General features: G+C 43.3%; 5 protein-coding genes across 5 annotated transcripts; 3 read left to right on the forward strand and 2 right to left on the reverse strand.

Moving 5' to 3' along the window:
• Window positions 1-37: 37 nt before the first annotated feature.
• Bfra_007162 (putative glycoside hydrolase family 76 protein) lies at window positions 38-1,707 on the forward strand (the record flags this gene model as incomplete). Its single annotated transcript, XM_037337536.1, has 3 exons — window positions 38-458; window positions 506-1,085; window positions 1,141-1,707. Exons 1-3 carry the CDS (start codon window positions 238-240, stop codon window positions 1,705-1,707), a joined length of 1,368 nt encoding a protein of 455 aa, XP_037186916.1. The 5' UTR covers window positions 38-237.
• A 2,873-nt stretch (window positions 1,708-4,580) lies between these two features.
• On the forward strand, window positions 4,581-5,777 carry Bfra_007164 (uncharacterized protein; the record flags this gene model as incomplete). Its single annotated transcript, XM_037337537.1, has 1 exon — window positions 4,581-5,777. One exon carries the CDS (start codon window positions 4,581-4,583, stop codon window positions 5,775-5,777), a length of 1,197 nt encoding a protein of 398 aa, XP_037186917.1.
• A 440-nt stretch (window positions 5,778-6,217) lies between these two features.
• On the reverse strand, window positions 6,218-8,006 carry Bfra_007165 (putative lactose permease protein; the record flags this gene model as incomplete). Its single annotated transcript, XM_037337538.1, has 3 exons — window positions 6,218-6,838; window positions 6,892-7,670; window positions 7,760-8,006. The coding sequence occupies 3 exons, from the start codon at window positions 8,004-8,006 to the stop codon at window positions 6,218-6,220; spliced, it is 1,647 nt and encodes a 548-aa protein (XP_037186918.1).
• A 2,045-nt stretch (window positions 8,007-10,051) lies between these two features.
• Window positions 10,052-12,281, forward strand: Bfra_007166 (putative transcription factor cys6 protein; the record flags this gene model as incomplete). The annotated part of the gene is made up of 4 exons (XM_037337539.1): window positions 10,052-10,389; window positions 10,450-11,121; window positions 11,180-11,726; window positions 11,805-12,281. 4 exons carry the CDS (start codon window positions 10,052-10,054, stop codon window positions 12,279-12,281), a joined length of 2,034 nt encoding a protein of 677 aa, XP_037186919.1.
• Window positions 12,282-12,789: 508 nt separating this feature from the next.
• On the reverse strand, window positions 12,790-14,317 carry Bfra_007167 (uncharacterized protein; the record flags this gene model as incomplete). Its single annotated transcript, XM_037337540.1, has 4 exons — window positions 12,790-13,581; window positions 13,669-13,778; window positions 13,844-14,047; window positions 14,149-14,317. 4 exons carry the CDS (start codon window positions 14,315-14,317, stop codon window positions 12,790-12,792), a joined length of 1,275 nt encoding a protein of 424 aa, XP_037186920.1.
• Between the last annotated feature and the right edge of the window lie 324 nt (window positions 14,318-14,641).

A 14,641-nucleotide genomic window follows, 5' to 3' on the forward strand; every position in this document is an offset into this window, starting at 1 on the left:
TAGTGAACGACCGGAAAACATCCCATACCAATTTTCATCTTCATCTGATCTCGTAGGTCTTCTTCTACACGCTCAAGCCTTGTATCTGAATACATTCACTCTTTTGCTCCTCTGCTCAGCCGCTGTCACAGAAATCAGTCACTCTTTTATTCTAGATTTCAAACGTCAAACTTAACCATTCCCTATTCATCCTTTCATTTTCATGTACATGTTCTATTCTTCTGCCATTTTTACATCATGAAGCTCGATTCTTCTTTCATCTATGCGGCAAGCCTCTACGTTCTTGCTGGTCATGGCGTGGAGGGCGCCATTACACTTGATATCACATCTCCAGACTCGATCAAAACAGCAGCAAGTAACATAGCATATGATCTCATGTCATATTACACCGGAAACAATACAGGAGATGTGCCGGGAAATTTACCATCGCCATATTATTGGTGGGAGGCGGGCGCTATGTAAGGTTTCCCCTATTTTCTCGATGGCAGTGACTGACTTCTCAAAGGTTCGGAACCATGATTAATTATTGGTACTACACGAACGATACAACCTACAACGATAGTGTTCAACAAGCACTATTACATCAAGCTGGAGACGATGATGACTTTATGCCTCTAAATCAGACAAAAACAGAAGGAAACGATGATCAAGGATTCTGGGGAATGGCAGCGATGACAGCGGCGGAAACCAAATTTCAAGATCCTCCAGATCCAAATCCAGGATGGCTAGCACTTGCACAAGGAGTCTTCAACACTCAAATCGCACGATGGGATAATTCGACATGTAACGGTGGATTTCGATGGCAAATTTTCACTTTCAACAATGGTTACAACTACAAAAACAGCATTTCAAACGGATGCGTATTTAATTTGGCAGCGCGACTCGCTTTATATACCGGAGATAGCACTTATGCGGATTGGGCGGATAAGATCTTCGATTGGGTGTACGGAGTAGGACTTATCTCTGCAGAGTACGATGTATATGATGGAACTCAAAATTCCGACAACTGCACAGATAAAGATCACAATCGTTGGACCTACAATACTGGTATTTACCTGCTTGGAAGTGCTGCCATGTACAATCATGTAAGCTTCATAAGGATTCCAATATATTTCGTGACTTGGATACTGACGTTTTTAGACAAATGGCAGCGCTATCTGGAAAGAGCGTGTCACCGGCCTCCTCAACTCATCAACAGACTTCTTCCAAAATGGAATCATGGTCGAAGCGTGCGAAAGTGGTACTTGCAATAACGATCAACAATCATTTAAATGTTATTTTGGACGGTGGTTAGCTGCAACCGCTAAGCTTGCGCCTTTTACTTACGATACTATCATGCCTTTGCTATCTACAACCGCAACAGCAGCAGTAAAAACCTGTACGGCTGGAAAACGAGGCAATTCGTGTGGCTTGAAATGGACCACGGGAGAACACGATGGAATAACTGGCGTAGGAGAACAAATGTCAGCATTGGAAGCCGTCCAAGGTCTATTATTACCCCAAACCAGAGATTGGGTTAGTGAGGTAGCAGGTACCGGTACCAGTGAAGGTGATGCGGATGCAGGAACAGATTCGAGAGTGAGTACTGATGGAACCGAAATTACACCCGTTACCACCGCCGACAAAGTTGGAGCTACGATATTTACTATGTTGATTGTTGCGGGTGTCATTGGTGGAAGCGCATTTTTGTGTGTCGAGTGGTTTTGAAATCCGTTGGAGGAAATCTATTATGTTTATTCCTGCATGTGAACATACCATTTAAAAAAAACCATTAAACTCGTTGCACCGGCTGGGGTTGGGCATATTATCGGCGTTATGTATCGGTATTATCGGATAAGAGGAAAGGGGTAGCGTTGGGAAGCAAGGCGTTAAACCCACAGGCTTGCATAGACAGCTTTTGCTATGAATCTGGCCGGTTTCTTTTGTTCTTCATTCAATTCGTCTTCAGGACACCCTTATCTTCGAAGCTATCAACCTGTCTTACCGCGTCTTTCCGGCGTCAATGTCAGTAGAGAAAATTAGCAGATGAGCAGTTTTCAGATATATAAAGTTGAATTACTATTACGGGCAGAGAATAGAATATCAATCATTCGAACGATGTGTGTTCACGGGGTGGCAAAAACTGGTCTTGGTGTTGAATGGTTTCTGGAGTGCCTTTGATTTCCTCATTATCTTACAAATTACACATCCCAACTGGTCTCTAGAATAGAACAATCAAATATTCAATATTAAGCGTACATCCAATAGTCATTTTCTATTTAAAACGAGCTCTGCGCTCTGTGGCGCAATGCTTGGTTTGGGATTTGGATTCTTTGTTTATGAAAGTTAAATGAATATTTTCATCTCTGACTTTGTGGGATGTGATGTATCGTCTGGTTTTCGTGGATTCTTCTCCTCTTTGTATCTTCCACTCCCTGGCTCTTGTATACCATCTTATTACTTGGAGATAGACTGGTAGATAGATGGTAGAAATAGTCAGATTTTGCATATTTCTCCCTCTTCCCTCCTTCGTCACCTCGGTTCCCAGGATAAGGATTTTTCAGCGTGGTCTTTGGTTTGTGTTGTGGGTTGGTTCCCTCTCCGTCTTGGGGATGTCGGGGATGCAGTGTACGACTGTTGAAGGGAAGAATAAAACGAATGATAAAAGAAAGTGATGGTGAAGCAGATGAGACAACCGGTGCAGAGAGAACTGATGATTTGGATGTCAAGAAAGGGTAAGAATATTGATACTTCGCCCACCTAGAATCTCGTGAACGCCGGACAGGAACGTGCAGGAAATTACAAACAGGCAGCGTCATGTACCGACTCCAACTCCGATTGTGTCCCAACATAAGAATAAGACGCTAGATGTAAGAAGAGTGAAATGAAACCTACAAATAGTGGTGTTGTGTTTATCGAAACTAAGATATCTTTTCTCCTGAGAGGCGATCTGGTTACCCTCTCTAGCTGTGTAGTCTGGGTTTCCTCAAATTGTTTCTTAATATAGGAAAGAGGCCCTGTACGCTTGTTCTACCCTGCACTCTTGAATTTTCCAAACTTTAGGTTCATTGGTAACGCGATATCTTGACGAAACATAGAACCACAATTGAAATGATGGGCCTACTATCTTCGCACCTACCTTTCACATTTACATAGAGATAATGTAAAATAGAGGGTCGCTGTGGTCTTCCATCCAGAATTCTCAGCCAAGAAGATAAAAATGGCTAATGCTCCAAAGCTTGTCCACAGATTCTATTTGCAGAACCTTCTTTCGCACGACCCTTCATCGATCCATGTATTCCATTCTGTTGATTGACTGTGCGACGTTGTATGATTCGGTTTAGGTTCTATTGTCAGCCCACCACAAACTCGTTACCGTTCGCTGATGTACGGTGGCAGGCTGGTAGTGAATTAAACTTTTGAGTGTCCGGCCAGGGTAGCATAATCGATTCGAACGTTGAGACAAGTTAATCAAACCGGTGTGTAACGGACGGCAACTCTTGCCATGGTGGAGGGATAGCAAAGGAGTCATTTTCTTGGTATCGTAGACCGTCTGTGGGATTCATACTTGAGTGACCTTGGGTACCTGTGTGAAGGACGCAGTCCCAAGCACCATGACCAACCAAGAGATTGATACATGAGGCGAGTATGATTATTCGTTTGTTATTCTCGAAATCTTCGCAATCGTCGTCATCGTGGAGGTATCGTGGAGGGGTAAAATGATGTTGAAGCTGTCTGGTAGAGGAAGCTGGGAAGATTTGAATGCCTACTACGGACTACATACATAATAGCCGTTGGAAATCCATGGAGGAATTTTTCCATCCGATCTCAATCCCTGTGAACGAACTCCACGGGATGGTCCGAATGGTGTACTAATGGATCATAGTAATATGGTACTATCGTAGGACCAATCCACACTACTGCACCTCCTCTGCAGTCCTGTGCACATGTTCCTGCAAAAACTGCATTATCGAATGCCATAATGAGTTAGAACTTCCTTCCAAGACTCTATTATGGAGAAAAGACGGTCACGAAGATTGCTACTCTCATAATGGTCGGTGAAGGATGTAAAGCCCGATGAAGGTAAGACCGACATTCCAGATTCTCTCAATTCCCCATTCATGAAATTCTATGTGAATAATTAATTCAAGAGAGGAATAGTCTTGTCACCACGTCAGAATTGTTCGCATTCACAACCCAGATACTGCATATCCTACATAAGCTACCCAATAAAATGAGGGGTATCAACACAAATCCATCGCTTGTGTACAGGGGCTTTACTTTATATGGTCGGGGTCTTCATTAGATTGATCAGATACTGCATCGATTGCATCTTGCATGATCAGTTGGTTGAACTCCAATTTTTTGGAAAGAAGTTATTCTGAACTTGTTTTACATTATTCTCTAGAATTCATATTCATATCTGTATTCACATTATTGTACAAAGCTCGGATTAATCGTATCATCATCGTACTTACATCATTGATCGCAGCTCGTACATACTAAAGAACGATATCAATATCGACATCACCATCATCATCATCATCATCATCATCATCCAGATATATACACAACTTTGAGGGATTTTATCTGCCCAAAATATGATTGATTTAAATGATTTAGTGGATGAGAGAGCCTTTGGTCACGATGTCGAATCTTTACAAGCAGCAAATGAATACCTCGAACGATTACTCTTTGCGACAGCCAGGAAACATAACCAGGTATGGGAAGAGTTAGAATCAATGAAAGAATCCTCTGGTATTTACGACAAATCATTACCATTCCTCTCATTTCCCCGGGAAGTCCGCGATCAAATATACAAATACGCTCTCCAAGCAACTCGCGAAGCATTCGTTGGAGTTCGACATATTAGAATGCTATCCTGCGACACATTTCCCGATTCAACGCATTATCCATTCAAACCTCCTACGCCTGGCTTGCTTTTAGTCAACAAACAAATGTATGAAGAAGCAGTACAAGTCTTATACTCATGCAACAATTTCTCCTTTCACAGACCGAGAGAGCTTTTCGATTTCCAAAACCAAGTCGGAGTGTACAATTGTAGCCTGGTACGACAAATGAAGATATCCGTTGTGTTCGAAGACGAATCTATGCATATGCCCTCGGAATATGTAGCTCCATGTGATTACGAAAATATACCTTCACACTGGGCGAAAGCGTTATTGGAATCGAGACTTATGAGTAATATTGTTGGGATGCAAATTGACGCCAATACCGGATCACATGAAATACGTTTGATGACAATGCCCCCATCATTATACCGGGCTATCATCGCCACATTTTCGCGGAATCGAAGCTCGAAAACGGCACCGGAATTGATTTTGAAAGGATTCCAAACTCAAGAGGTGAATAAATTTCCTAAACATTGGAAAAAGTCGACGGAGCAGTGGTTGGAAGTGGAATGGGCATCTAACGAGCAAGAGCTGGATGAATCAGAATCTTTCTGGAATTCTTCGGAGGCCGATCATGCCGACACGCTTAGTTCATGGGACGAGAGAGAAACATCTGATAATGAGGACGGGGAATCGTTTGACGAAGGTTCATCCTATCTAGGGGGAGGCTCGAGCACTGGGAAAGGAAACGTACCGACTTTATTCAACGAACTCGGAGAATTGATGGAATCGGACTATACGGATTCAGACACGGATTCAGATGTAGGCTCGGAAGATTCGTTCTATACGGCGGCACCGTGGAATGATGTTAAGGAGGTGTTATTGCAGTTTCGAAGTTTTCAGGAAGCTGGTCAAAGACAACAAGGAGGCTTTTTGAGCATCTGATAAAGTTTCAAGTGGTGACAAGAAGGGGGAAGAAAAAAATTTCGATGACGATACTGAAAAAATGGGAATATTCAAGATTGTATAGTGTCTTGCTTGTTTGCTTATTCGGGATTTTGGGTTTCATGGCGCACTGGAGGGGAAGGTCTTCGTATTGCTTCAGACAAACAAAGAAACTCAGGATTCAGGGTGGGAAGATGTTTCAGGGGTTGGCAAGGAATGGTTGTAGTCAACATTACCAAGGCTCGGTTCAATATAGTGATTTTAAGAGGAGTTTTGGTATTGATATCCATATTCATATTCATATTTATGTTCATAGTGTTCGGAAACTATACAAAAAATTCATCACAATATAAATGTAGCATTTTCAAATGTTCATTCAAAATTCGTTAGACTATATATATATATGCCCATTCATTATTCGTCTACTTCCATTCTCTCACCTACACGTTATCATTAATACCCATTACTCGTCCAGACTCATCAAGAGCCACACTGGTCTTCTTCGTACTCTCCTTCCGTGGATTAGGAGCATCAAAAATTGAAGCCATTTCCTCCAACGTCTTTCCGGCCGTCTCGACAAAGAAGAAATAGATAATAGCTAATTCGACACAAATCCACCCAATATACACCACGTATAATTTCCATCCAATGGCAGCGATACCAACACTGATACCATAGGTATTTACCACCATGGCAATATTCAAAAATAGGAAATTTAATCCGGAACCCTTAGCACGAGTGCGATTTTCCAAACACTCTACAGCGTAGAGGGTTTGAAGTGGTGTGAAACCCCATGCAAAGATGACTCCGAAGACGAAAATCGATACGATGACACCGTAGGAGAGGTTGGGGTGGTCTTCTGATGCTGCTGTGAATGCGGTGAGCATGATGTAGGAGAGCAAGCCTCCGGTAAGTCCAGCTAACATCATGGTTCGGCGACCGAGTTTATCGAGAAGAGTAGCTCCATAGACCGCTCCCATCATGGAGAAGATGGGATTGATGGCATTGATGAGGAGTTGTTTGTTGGTGCTTGTGATACCCGCATTCTTGATCATTTCGGGCTGTCATTAATGTTAGCGAAAAGTGAAGAGATGATACAAGGAAGGAATCATACCATGAAGTAAGAGACGACGTTATTTCCAGACCATTGGCCAATAAACGACATTCCGACAACCATATACAAACGATATCTTGCTCCCCGAGTATTAACCAATTCGCGGAAGTCCCACCAGGGATTGTCGTTTCTGGTCATCTGCAACTGTTCGATGATCTCATGATATTGTAGTTGCACAATCGGCGACTGTTCATCGCCATCTCCATGATACTTAGCAAAGACTGCGAGCGCCTCCTCCCTGCGATCATGTGCAATCAACCAACGTGGGGATTCTGGGAAAAATAAAATCAACACCATCACAATCGCCGGAATACCCGCTTGTACCAATGTTGGCACTCTCCAGGCCCACGAATCTGTCAGATTCTTGTTCGATCCGTAGGTTGTCCATCCAGCTAAGATATTACCCAACCACCAGAAATTATTGTACATTCCCGCCATGGTTCCTCGATAAGCAGGATGCGCCAACTCGACTGTGTAAGCTGGGCCCGCAGCAGATGCAAGCGCGGCGCCGAAACCGAGGACGAATCGACCGCCGATGAATTGGCCTCGTGCGTGTGCGGAGGCCTGAATGGCGGTTCCGACGAGTACGATGAGACATCCGATGAATATACACATGCGACGACCGTAGCCGTCGGCGAGAAGTCCACAGAAGGGAAAGGCGGCGATTTGTCCCATGTTATAGATGATGAAGATGACGCCTGTAGAAGAACCGGCGCCGCTGAGGCCGAAGGTTTCTTGGTAGGGAATCATGGCGTTTATACTACCCATGAGAGAGGAATCTGAGGGGCTTGTTAGGAATGAGTGGGCATTTGATACATTGTTTTGATTTCATAGACAATTTGAAATGAGAACAGAAAAGTATACATACCAAAACCATTCATGGTGGAAACTAGATAGCCAACCGCCATGATTGCATACAATTGTATCATGTTTCGACTCAGTAGACGAGGCTTCTGCGCGGCGACGGCAGCGGCCAACGCGACAGATGCGGTTTGGATTTGGGTTACTTGCCCATGGGCTTCTTTGGCATCGATATCCATTGCGCTAGGGATCTCCTGGAGGGGCGGGTGCTCGCCGGCGCCCGTTTCCAGGTGTTCTGCTTCGTTTTTGGACATGGTGTGAGAGGTGAGCGAGGATTGTCCTCTGGATGCTGAGAAGGGTAAAGACAGAGTAAGAAAAAGGAGACAGGTGAAGAGAGAGAGATAGGATAGTAAAGGCAACAGAAGTCACCGCGAAAAGAAGCGCAGATCACCTTCCTCTTTATACTGTTTGCATGCATTGTTTTGTGGGGTCAGTGTTACATTGTGAATATATTCTAGATGCTCCTTTTCATGCAGTGTGTGGAGTCCCCGCACACATGTACCCCCATTTTTACCCCAGGCACTGGTGAGATATCAAGGTTTTCTTCTGAGAGACTTTACGAGGGAATTGCTTGTACGCTTGTTTACTTGCATGCTCTTTTGCCCTAGCTCCTTCCAGAAATCAGGAACTTTCCTGCCATAAAAGTGCCTTCCTGTCAGAAAAGAACGATACTGTTAATTCACCTGACTCGATTAGTATATTCCGGCCGTCACCCCCGAGCCTAGTTTATCTTTGCTCTTGGCTGCTGCGATGTCAAGTGGAGTGTGGAGTGTGGAGGACTGGGGAAATATAGCGAGTTTGTACCGAGGCTTGGGGGAAAATCCTTGCACGTACGTTGTGCTTGGACCGAGCATGGTAAGCTGAGAACTTGAGAAGATTCACAAGACTGATGGAATTTGCTGGAGAATTAAGCTAGGTTAATGTTCGGATATCTTTTGGCGACAGGAATTCAGCAGAGATCGAACCCCGTTATCGGGAAGAAGATTTAAGCGTTGGTAGTTAGGTTGTGGAGCACGACAGAGACGCGCGAGATTGTAGCGTGATGTGACATCTCAACGACAGATTCTGAATCCCTATCGATTCTCGAGTGCCATGTGATAAGATTTTAATGAGATGCGTGTAATTTGAATTAGCATGGTCATTGCTCCTTCATTGACCTGGCTCTCGATTCCAGGAAGTGAGATCGATAATAACTCAACAACGGTCCATTCCACTGTCTAGAATTTCTTTCGAGATCTCTCTAGATTAGAAAGGACTCGAAAGATGACATTGATGGTCTTCCTATCCAAAGAGTACCGGGCTCCTGGTTGGCATAGGCAGTAAGCCACCGACTGCCACTGCCTCGGCTCGGTATGCTGAATCGTTACGATTGTCATGTAGGATAAGGTTCATGCTTCGAGCACGGACAGATTCCTGGTCTTGAAGTAGCTTCTTGGAAATATCTAAGAAATCCAGCAGGATGAATAAGTAAACTATTCCATTTCAGCTCACCAAGAGCTTGGCAATCATTAACGCGATACGAATCCGGATTGAAGAGTGGAATGTTGAACTGTGACATCGGGTCGTGAAATCAGGTAGCGAAACTAAAGTTGTTGGATTTTCGCTTCGGTTGATGAAGGGGCTTGATCAAAGCCGAACTTAGGAAATCAACACGGAATACTCCGTAGCCACCTACTCAAGTGCTTCCTCGGGGGATCTGGATATCTATATAGTGCCATCGCACCCTTCAAAGTCAATGAGATGTTAGATGGCTTTTCACTAATTCCCGGTAAGGTTTGCACAAATGTTTGTACTCGCAACGATTTCGGAAGAAAGGCCATCACCATTGTTATCTCTCAATTGTTAGATGGCAAATTATCTCACTAGGAGTGGTGTATGTAAATTGACAAGGAAGCGTAACAAAGTCCGCTTGAAATTACTTGAGGGCGGGAAGGGCGACATAATCCCATCTCATATTAAACAGAGTTCGAAATTTGTATTGGTACTACAAAGCTCCTGAGTCGAGCTAGTCAAACACCTCGGAAGTAACAAAATCCGAACTTTCAAAATATCGTGAAAAATCTTCGTTGGTGGTTATCGTCGTGTTCACGTGATCATTGTTATTAACCTTAATCGAAGAATCTTTGTTCTTGCCAAGTGTTGCTTTACATCCGTGACCTACATCTCCAAGACATCGAATTGAAGACATCTGCAACAATTGCCCCGAACACGTACCCGTTACTCCGCTTCCCGACAATCCCCGATCGAGTCCCTTCCGAATGCCCTATCACGGGATTAAGAGGATCACGTGTAGATAAGGATGGCCGCAGATCATGGATTGACAAATAATGACCTTGAATTCAATTCTCCAGATCGCTTTACTCAGGCAGGGACTGAGAGGAAGAGGGCGAGGAAGGCTTGTCGGATTTGTCATTCGCATAAGGCAAGATGCAGTGGTACGACGCCAAATTGTAGGAGATGTGAACAGAGAGGATACATATGTGAATATGAATCTACAAGTAGAGGGGCGAGGAGGAGTGTACCCAGACATCCACCAGCTGGAACGAGTCAAAATGGCGATAGTCCTGGAGCTGTGATAAATGCTGTCTCTGCTGGAGGAAGTCCGATGGAAGTCGGAGATGGAACAGATGGCCTAGTGTGAGAGATCCTGAAGCGGGGGCGAAATCCCGAAGAAAATTTGCTAACATTTCTCCTCAGGGAACTTGGAATCTCAAAGGCTACTACAAAGCGGTACATAGATGCATATTTTGAATTTGTCTCTTCGACGCCTGGAAAAGGTTTCATTCATCGAGCTACATTTCTAAGAAATTGGAATAATGGTGCTGTAAATCCAGCTTTAGTTAAAGCTATGTGCGCCTCGTCAATAGCGTTCGTCTCAAAAGATGACGAGAGTCGTGCTGCAGCTCAGAAATGGATGAATGAAGCGGAAAATTACGTTTGGCAAAGTTTGAGTAGACCATCTGCCGTATTGGTGGAAGTTCTTCTTGTGATTGTCTTTTATCGATTTGAACATCGAGAATACTTCAAATCACAAGCACTTACGGCTGTAGCAGCAAAAATGGCATTCGTATTGGGGCTGAATTATGAAAATAATGGTTTGTCAACTTTGGTGAGGGAATGCAGGAGGAGACTGATGTGGTCGATATTCCATGTTGACAGACTTTCGGCTGGAGGATTCCCGGAATTACTGGTTTGTCCTTCGCATTCGATGCACATTCAATTGCCTTGTAGTGAAAAGGATTTCGATCTTGGTATACCGGGAGATACTGCTCCTTTGATATCGAATAGAACGAATGAGTCTGAATCTATGCATTTGGGGTTGAGGTCATTCTATTTTCGAATTTCTGACATAAGGCATCGCGTCCTAGAGTATGTTTGGTTCGATATATCGCATTGTTTGAAATCTCAAGCTGATAATAGCTTTCAGGTATACGAGGAACGTGATACGGGACAAATCAAATCCATACGATTCGCGAGACATGTTACAGAAATTGGAGGCTGAATTGGAGCAACTTCGTTCTTCCCTACCGGCAAACCTTCAATACAACGAAGACAATCTCTTCCTCCGAGCATACTCACCACAACTAACAAGATTTGTTATGTTTCATGTTTTATGGCAACAATGTCATACTGACCTTTACCGATTCATGTTTCCTGGAACCAAAGACTCGATATCTGATACAATATTGGAGAACACACCTCAGGAATACGTGCAGTATTGCCAAAGAAAAGCGTTCGAACATGCTGTCATAATATTGGACATTTGTCACACTGTACAAAGTATTGGGCATACATTGATTAGTGATACAGGAATTGCAACATGTGTATATCAATGCAGTAACATAATCATAAGGACGGCAGATATTGTGGGATTTTCAAGCGAAGAGGAGAGAACCAGTATAATGGGTAGGTTGGAGAAAGTTACTGACATCTTAGAGGGGTTGAGGGAGGTCAATACTCATGTCGATGATGTTGTAAGCATTTGGTTTTTCTTCACTCCACTCTTGTAACCATTGGTTTGCATATATTTACCAACCTCGCATCATTTGTAGTATCGCAGCGTCAAAGAAATCCTTCACCTCTCCACCACTTCTCAAACTCGCCGTCTCTTTACCACTCCCTCCCTGGGAGTCTCGACCCCTTCTCTCTTCACCTCTGGTGTAACACCGGGTCCTCTCTCTCTGGACCACGTCAACTACAAAAATGGTGACAGCACACTACCAAATTACAATTCCCTTAATCTCAACACGACTGGTGTTCTCTCGCCCACGACTGAAAGTGCTACAACATTAGGTTTGCTAGATATTGGAAATGGAAATGATCATTATGCAGATTGGAATTCTGGGAACGCAGATGATGGTGGACAATGGATTAATGGGATAGATTTTGGGCCGACAGGGGTGGGGAGTGGGATTGGAATGGGCACAGATATGGTTGGAAATGTTGGGGCTATGTTTGATCCGTTTTGGGGAATTCATGATACGGGTCGGAATGGAAGCGGAGCAGACCAAAGTGGTAATAATATGTGATTTGGATAGTCTGTGGTGTGGTCATAAGTATGATAAAATTTCTTGTGGATAGTTTGGTGCTGAAAGGTACATTACATATATATTTTCATTGGCTCCGTATGTATTGGGCTCACAAGGCTTTGGGCTTGAGATGTTTAATTAGGAGGGTGTGAGATTACCAGACAGTCACTGGTAATCACGGATCTTTGGAATAATCATGTGGTAACAAATGCATTTAGAGAAGATGCATTGTAGAGATGTGCATTATGGAAGAAATCTGTTAATCAGAGGAGAAATATTGAACAATATCATATTGGAGTTCATAATACATGGTACCTCGTTTTTCTATATGATATTCTCGATTAATTGATTTGATGTAACTGCTGGAGACGTCTCATTCTTGCTTTTCTTGTACATCAATAACCATTACGCACACCAAAACCTAAAGAATTCTTCGTATCCCTCGATGATCCCTGAATGATAACTTTTTCCACAGATCTAACAGGCTTTCAGCGACACGTTCCAGACTTCAGCAGCCACGATAATATTCAATCTGTTTATCCACCCGAGCAGTCTCTCGTTCTTTAAACCACTGTATGGTATCTCTCGCAATACCAACATCAACCTTCTGATAATGATCCCTCGGCGGTTTTGCAGCAACGACATGAAGAACTCGAACAGTCTTCAGTTCTCTAATTTCATTCTCGAGTAACTGCAAGAACATCCCATTGAATTCGGATTGTCGACTAGCTGGAGTGGGTAGAGCTCCCCAATAGTCAATGTCTACCTCTAGTGTTAATTCATGCAGCCAAGGGCAGAACGTGTTAATGAACGGTGTGTAACATTTGATGCTCGTGATAATATCATCGTCACACTGAAGTCTGCATGTATTTCTGCTGCACTCATGGGCTTTGATCGTTCCTTCAAGTCGTAACTTCTTGACGAAACTCGAGTTACGTAATCGAACGTGATAGAGGAAACGGATGAAGGGATCGTAGTAGCACCAGGCCGGAACGGAGGTGACGACGACTTTGCTTTGAATTTGTCGGATGGCTTTGGTGATCGACCCTTTGTCAATTCCGCGTTTGCTCGGCTCAGGTCTATATGCCCATTTTCCAATCCATGAAGGGGAACTTTTCTCTATGGATTCATTTGCCATGCCAAAATGAAATGTATTGTGACGATATAGCAATATGGAGCCGATTTCGTGGAAGATCTTGGAGATGCGAAGGAGTGTTGCATCGATCTGTGGACGAAGAATTCTCTGGAGCTTCACATACTTTCCTTTCGTATCACGGAGAGTTTTACATCCGATGTACAACTGGGATTAGTCGAAGTATGCAGGATTACATGGCCACGGTCTGTGGCTATCATCAGAGTAGTAGGGCTCAAAATCTTGCCCAGTAACGTAGATTTTGTGGCTTGGCTCAATGTATCTCTTCTTCCAGTTGGTGGTCAGAAGATTTGGGGATATCACGTTTCCAGGAAGTGCGACCAGAGCGTGTTTGAAGATGTTGTCTAGAATGTCTATAATCTGTTAGTCAACGAGTGATCACAAATTATCGAATCAGAAGATCAAGTACCTCGAGGAAATTTCAAGAAGTGCGTTTTAAAATATCTTGGGACATTCCACTGACCTTCACTTTTGTGTTTTAAGACTTTTTGGGCAGCGTCTTGGGCCTTGGTCATATGGTCGATCTCATGATGACTGACTGGATATTGCAATTTATTCCAGAACAATCGATTCCTGTCATTTATCTCCCCCTCGGAATTGGTAATACAGAGACCTTTGTCTCGAAAGTATAGAATATCTATTACCCATCAGCGTCGAACATACCCTTTCAGCCCCTTAGGCTCCAAGTTCACGTAGACACATGATGTAACATACCTTCCGCAATCATATAACGAACCCCATTCATCTTGAACTTTGCCCATTTGATCCATATCTCGATGACATACTTTTGAACTGCAGTCTCAAGATTGTCTTGAGGATATGCATTCCTGGCCAATTCATCAAGATTGGCGGGAGGGTTAGATTTTCGTGTTGATCGAACCATAATGAAGTAGTAAATGGATAATTGGTGTGTGTACAAGTGTTCTGTATGTATTTAAAGATGAAGGAGAATAGCTTTCTGGGCAGGAGAGACAGATGATACTTATATTTTACATGACGCAGAGAAGTCAACGCCGTATTGATTAGTGTCAAGGATAGCCAATTCAGAAGGCCGCATATAGAAGTATAGGAAACTTTGATATGTCGACATGCTCCAATGAAACTGACTTCTATACAAGTAAAAAGTTTCTATTCGTAACTTTTAATTTTAATTCTAACAGTACTAAAGTTTTAGTACAGCTTGTGTATTGACATATTGACATCGCAA

Source organism: Botrytis fragariae, assembly GCF_013461495.1.
Source record: "Botrytis fragariae strain BVB16 chromosome Unknown tig00000795, whole genome shotgun sequence".
Taxonomy (NCBI): Eukaryota; Fungi; Ascomycota; class Leotiomycetes; order Helotiales; family Sclerotiniaceae; genus Botrytis; species Botrytis fragariae.